This window comes from Notothenia coriiceps, unplaced genomic scaffold, assembly GCF_000735185.1.
Source record: "Notothenia coriiceps isolate Sejong01 unplaced genomic scaffold, NC01 NC01_scaffold00023395, whole genome shotgun sequence".
Lineage (NCBI taxonomy): Eukaryota > Metazoa > Chordata > Actinopteri > Perciformes > Nototheniidae > Notothenia > Notothenia coriiceps.
This window is the reverse complement of record NW_011356096.1, coordinates 12,725-19,647: the sequence shown is the minus strand read 5'-3', so window position 1 is coordinate 19,647 and position 6,923 is coordinate 12,725. Positions and strand designations below refer to the sequence as shown.

General features: G+C 41.2%; 1 protein-coding gene across 1 annotated transcript; it reads left to right on the top strand.

Moving 5' to 3' along the window:
• Nucleotides 1-532: 532 nt before the first annotated feature.
• On the top strand, nt 533-5,808 carry LOC104954477 (protein Daple-like; the record flags this gene model as incomplete). Its single annotated transcript, XM_010781589.1, has 4 exons — nt 533-634; nt 717-854; nt 1,518-1,756; nt 2,505-5,808. Coding segments are annotated over 4 exons (1,235 nt in total), but the record flags the coding sequence as incomplete, so codon positions are not given.
• Between the last annotated feature and the right edge of the window lie 1,115 nt (nt 5,809-6,923).

Here is a 6,923-nt window from a genome sequence, read left to right as displayed (position 1 = left end):
GACTCATTACATATCATTTAGCCTCAGAATTTGTTATGTGCAGATATCTGCATTAAAAAGTCAATGTAACGTCATGCTATAGCCAATGAGTTCCAGGGTTGCATTTTGACCAATGTGTTACGGCTGTTTTGCTTATTAAACGGGCCAATTACATGCTAAAGCCTGCTTAAATGGGTTTTCTTGTCACGAAAACATGAATGCTTCCCATACTAAATATACATATTCTGCATTCATATAATATAAGCACCAGGAAAAGCGCTATACAAATAGCATGTATTATTATTATTATTATTATATATAGATATCTGTTTATAGTGATTAGTTTGATCTTTCTTGATTTCAAACCTTAAAGTGTACTTGTCAAAGGTTTCCCTTGTCAATTTCCCTAATGTCCCTTGTCCTCCAATGCTTCCTGTTCAAAGTTTTTTGACATATTTTGTAAAGGAATATATTTTGATAGCAAGTCTTTATATCAAATGCTGAATTGAATGATGATCATATTAACATTCTGTTTGTTTGTGTTTCCCCCCAGGTCCTGCCCACAAAGCTCTGAGCTCCACTCCCAGCCATCAGTCTCCCTCACTGGGCCTCCCTAACAAACCCCGACTGGGAGCCCCGGCCCGCCGGCCCAGAGGTCAGCCCGCTGGTTCAGAAGTAACCTTATTTAGAAGCCATTTTTTAAAGTTTATTTTTTTAAAGTGTGTACATTTTTTCAGGTCTGTTATTTGATGAAGACTCTCGCCACAACACTTCTGACTCCATATTTAGTCCGCATGGCAACACGGGAGGTCGCCCGGGGTCGGCAGACTTCAGCCACAACACCTCAAGCTCCAACTCACCCGTCAACTGTAGAGGTACACACTGTGTATTTGTACACTTAAATCTAAAGTCATATTCAGCCCAATGTGTACAAATAAATGTATATTACTGAAAATACATTATTTTATCAAACTCTAATAAAAATGTATAAAAAATCTCTATATATAACTAAAAGATGAATGATTGTATTACATTTTAATAAAGCATTATAAATGTAGATAAACATTACTGAAAATGGAAAAAAGTATTACATTCTAAATACAAATGTTGAAATACTGTATATTTAAACAGTATTTAAGAAATACTTTCAACATTTGTTGTAGGACAATTAATATTATTAAATTTAAATTACTGTAAAAATATAATATCATCAAAATATCATTTAAAACATTTAAAAACAAATATACATTACTGAAATTAGATGATATTGAAATATAATTAAAATTGAAAAATAAATATACATTACTGAAAAGAGATATTTAAAAAATATCATTATTAAATATATATATATACAAATGTGTTAAAAATAATTATACTTTACTTAAAATATATATATTTTTAAATGATAATAAAATAAATGTACATTACTTAAAGTAGATCATAATGAAATGTACATACGGTTAACAGACAGTGAATCCTGTATTCATCTGATTGTAGTTTTAGGTTCAGTCAGTAATAATAAATGTTTTTCTTATTAGACCCATCAGATCGCCAGACTCGCTCAGCCAGCCTCTCCAGTGATGATGTCACGGGTCTCAGCCAATCACAACTGGCTCTGTCACGTAGCTCCACCCTTCCATATGACCACGTGCCCAAGAGGGCTCAACCACAACGTGGGGTTGGGGTTCGGAGTAAGACTTGTACGTCTTCTCCTGTTAAGGACATGTTGACCCTGGAAGAGTTTCTATGTGAGAGCAACCTGAAGTCACCTCCTATGGTAAGAAATGTTTGCAGTATGGTCAAAAAAAATCATCGCTGAAGACGGTGAGATACCTGCAAAAAAAGCATGATTATAATGCAGACGCAGTTAAAAGACATGGGAATTAATTCCCTTCTACTGTTGTGCTTCTATCACAGCTGTTCTACAGTTGGGTATCTTAGTCTATGACTAATAGGGTCAACTATGAAGCGATGACATTTCATTTTCGAGTAGTACAAGTAGGGTAGATTGTGACCATCTGCCGGGTCGGCTACAGAATGGCCAACTGTAATGGCATTGTGTGTAATATGCATGACACCAGTTACTTGTTTCCTGGGTAGTACTCCCTGGTTATCTAAGTAATGTTCTCTGGGAACATGGAGGTGACAGGGTATGCATACTAAACAAAGGACAGGAGGCGGGTTACTGGTTCAACTTTAGCCAAACAGCACATGTGTTGACCCAAGAACCCCTCACAACTTGATTCAAGTCATGGTCATTGTTTTAGATACTGATTACCAGAGGCACATGTCAGTAGAACACGAGTAGCACAACGAGTAGTATTCACACAGCAGTGGCATTCCAACAGTCAGATAGCGTATGTCAGTTGGCGTTATCAGTCAGTATATGCTGGAGTTGAATGGAATTGATGTGTTCCATGGAGCAGTGGCATGCCACCACTTCGACATTTTTGTTAGCTAACCCCTTTGATAAAATACCATTCTACCTTTTTATTTTTTATTACTCTGTTTTTTCCTTTGTCTAGGTGTCAACAGGAAGCAAGGAGGACTTAATGACTGACTACTTCACCAGAAGTCCCGCCCCCTCGGGTCCCCCTGGCAAAGATCAGACTCCTACCAGCTATGTCACGCCCACTGTACAGGCATCCAACCAGAGGCCGGGACAGAGCGTCAAGCCGTTGCCCCGCCAGCCTGTGGGCCAATCACCAGCCTCGGGCCAGACCGTCATCCAGAGGTCCGGCCAATCACTGAGCAGGGCGTACAGCCTGGCCTCGGCTGATTTGTTGCGCTCAAACGGACCAGACAGTTTCCATGGAAATGACGGCCAATCAGATGGGGTTGTCCGCAGACCAGGGGCAGGGGCTAACGGGAGGGAACGCCCTCTGTCTGCTCGGCTGGCTGGCCCAACCAATCAGCCTGCAGACAGCAGCTTCCTGAATCTTCCCATTCACCATTCCACCTCTCTCAATCTGCAGACAGAGAGACACGCAGAAAGAGAGAGGGGGAGGACTCCTGTCTCTCGGAACGGCCCCACCCCGTCCTCCACCTACCACAATGTGGCTGAGGTTGCCATGGTCACCCCTGTCAGGGCTGTGTCGGCCATGCGGCCTGAAGAACCCTCAGTAAAAGGGGAGGGGCTAATGTCAGGTGACTCCTCCCATGTAGAGAAGGAGAGTGAGCAGGCAGGGTGTGGATCTGTGGAACGGCCCAAAAGCACGCCTTCGTCCCCCGATCCCAACAACGACCCTCAGACTGTGTGGTATGAGTATGGCTGTGTCTGAACGCCAACCCAAAGAACCAGTGTGGCTCAAATCTGGAACTGGATACAGACTGCTGGGGCTGATCATTGGAGCTTTACAAACCCTCAGACACAAGCTATCAGCCTCTGAAATGTAGATAAATGCTTCAACTCTTGGAAGTCTACTCTTTGCTCCAATTCAACTGGAAATAAGTCCAAGAGCTGTCACACATGCATTGCTTGATCATGCGACATACCTGCTGAAAGTTCGACAAAGTTGAACTCCATTGGATAAGAAGATGCAACTTTTAAAACCTGGAAAACAAAGCCACATTTTGAAGGAAACCATTTATTTATTGAATCAAAAGCTGAATCTGTCTGAGGTGGATGCACTATGGAAGGATTTTATATGAACACACCAACACTATAGATGGTCTCTGATGATGCTGGAGTACATTGTACACTGTAATCACAAGCAGCCTCCAGTCCACACCATGGGTTTTCCAAAGGTGTTGCATTAACTGGCTGTTTTTTAATATTGAATGTTTTGACCAGATGATCACATTTTTTTAAAGACTTGAACACATACAGAAATGGAGATTGGAGCTGAGAATCCATAACACTTAAAGACTGCAGGTACAGAGGACAAGAATACCAAGTGTGGGCTCAGTCTATGAGCTGGAACTCTTTGACCTGCTGGGGTTTACCTGGAATCAACCCGAAACAAACCATCTTTAAAAACAGTGGTTGGACTGAAGTGAAGACAAACAGAAGCAACTGAATGTATCGGATTTCTCCTCCTTTTTCTGTTCGCCTCAATTATCTAAAACAAACACTGGAATACAGGAGCGGGAGAGGGGGGTTAAAGCAAAGAGAGTAGAAGCAAGTGATGGAGGAAGGGGTTGAGTGGAGCTTTATTGAGAACACTGATGGATGCTGGGATGGACAGATATAAAAGTGGAAGCAGTGACTTGAGGAAGGAAAGACAAAAAATGACGGGCAGGGCTGCTCCCAGTTAAATTACAGTCTTTCTCCCTCCATCTTTAGACTCTGTCCCAGCATGCAACACGCTAACACTTTACTGGAAATGTTGTTGTGCCCGAGCCAACACTAGTTCCACAAACACACACACCAACACACACACATGTGTATATAAATATATATAATGATATATACAGACGGAAGAATTGTCCTTGAGGGGCTTGGTTGGGGCCTCGCTAACCATTGAGCTGGACTTAATTCACACACACACACACACCACAGGGTGAACCACTGTGTTTTTGCGAGGGTGTACCCCTGCATGCTAAGTGAGCCGGACAGTTGTAAGTACGGCACGACAGAGAGGGAGAGACCCAGAGAGTGCAGACCCTCTGTGGAGAGGAGAGTTTGCATTGAATGAATTAGCTCTGGCAGCAGTTGGGGGTTGTATAATAGCTGAAAAACCAAGTGTTTGCTCGATTCTCCAGTCAGTGAACAGATGATTTTGTCCTCAGCTCAAGTGTCTCTGGTCACTCTGGAACTTTGGTGCGCCATACATATATCACTTCATACGAGCACATGTTCTATTGAGTGGCGCAAGGATAAAAAAAATTTAAAGGCCAGAAATTGTCATTGCAAGGGATCCTTACGGAGGCCGACAAGTGCAAATGTGCATTAGCATAAAAAACGCCCATTAGGAGAAATGCGCTGGCATTTCTAACAAAGGATGCAAATTTAAAAACACAAATGTGCCAAAGCACGTGCAAATAAAGAAACATCTTCACCAACTACAACATGGCATGGCTGCACACGGTAACCGCTAAACTAAAGGCGGCTAATGTTCGGCCTGATGCCATTTAGTAGTCTCATGTAGCTACTATCGTTTCTTATGACATGCTAACGCTTCAGACATTCAACAGTGTGGTATTTACTGACATTCATTTCAGGCATCTAACCAAAAACACATTCAAGAAAGGCTCATTTCTAAGTTTGAGGATTTGTGATTCCTGCACTGCTCTATTATGTCCTCTGAAGCTTCTTGACTCTATTCACAACACCGTCTGACATACTCACTTTGTAATCACTCATTTGAATGTAATCACATCAACAAAGAGATATATGAAACACCTCTTGTCCCTTTATTAAAAGCAGCAAGATTATTACAAGATGTTCATCTTTCACACACATTTAACTGAACTATGTTTCAATCACACACAATGATGCACAATGAGTCCGATTCAAATGGAGACACATTTAGCTTTTAGTGTTTTCATCACCACTCTTGGGAGGATTTATAAATACTTGCTGCATTTTTTGAGCCCATTAAACAAAGAAAAGATGAGGAGGCGGAAGACATTAAGGAGACAGTCGGTGTTAAATAAATTAGTTATTGTTATGCTAATTCTACTGATTTGACCCTTGACTGTACTGCTGTCTGTAATCACTAACCCATCCCTCCTGCATTGTTCATGACGGAGGCAAAGACATTCCTAAAAAGCACTAAAACGATGATGATGATGAAGATGATGATGAGGAAGATGCAACACTGGAGAATGAAGATTTGACTGGAATTGCTAACCTCTCACCTTCCCAGCATAAAGCACATGTCAATATGCAACAAAGTAAATTATTAAACCTGTAACATTTGTACATGACGTTAGATTTTATAAACAGGGGAAAGGTTTAGAAGACTTCTGGACTAAAACTTTGCCTTAAATAAAAAAATGTTTGTTGATACCTAAAATCCAGATCAATACTTGTAAAGTGAAGTGTTTTTTGTTGTTATTGTATTCTTTAGATCATTTTAGCAGATGAGGTGAAATGATATGATACACTGTAGGTTGAGTGTGTGTGTGTGTGTGTGTGTGTGTGTGTGTGTGTGTGTGTGTGTGTGTGTGTGTGTGTGTGTGTGTGTGTGTGTGTGTGTGTGTGTGTGTGTGTGTGTGGACATTTCGTTATTAGAAATAGAACATTCCAAGAACAATTGTTTTTTAATTGAAACTACGCCATCACACACACACACGTGTCTCTCAGTTTTCTGGAACTGTATGTGTGTGTCCTGACTGTTTGTCTCTGTGCCTGCTTTGTTTACTACCTGTGTGTCCACTTTAGTTACTGTCCCATGATTCCCTTCTCATTCTGTGGTTCTTATTGATACACTTTGAGAGTAGCAGCATCACCGGCTGCTTCCAGCTCACTGACTGTGACTTCAGACGTGGTGTAGTCTCTCAGTCACCGCAGATGAATACTGAGAACCAAATTGTCATGGAGACGTTAGAGAGCAGTAAAGCAGAAGGGAAAGCAGCGCTGACGTCACGGACATTTCCTGCTGTGACTGGAATAACCTCTACTTCAGTTTATAAATGCTCTGCTGTGATGATGGGACTACTGTTGAAAGCTACTATTGTCATTTAGTAGAGACTGCTGTAATTACACCCAAAAGCTTTTTGGTAATAAAGATGTAGGAAAATGAACTGAGGCTCCTATACCTGAGTGCATTTGAAATTCACAGGTGGCAACTTTATGAACAAAACTCTGTTAGCGGAAACTGAAAGCAAAATCAATAGTCAGCTGAAACTAAGAATTGTGTTCTCAATAGCTATGAGGGAGCAATTACTGTCTACATGATCCTCTTCATTTGAGTTATCTTTGCACCGCCATGTTTCTAAAGTAGCTCATAACGGACGAACATAAGGACTACAGACCAATAGCCCTCAGTGATTATGAA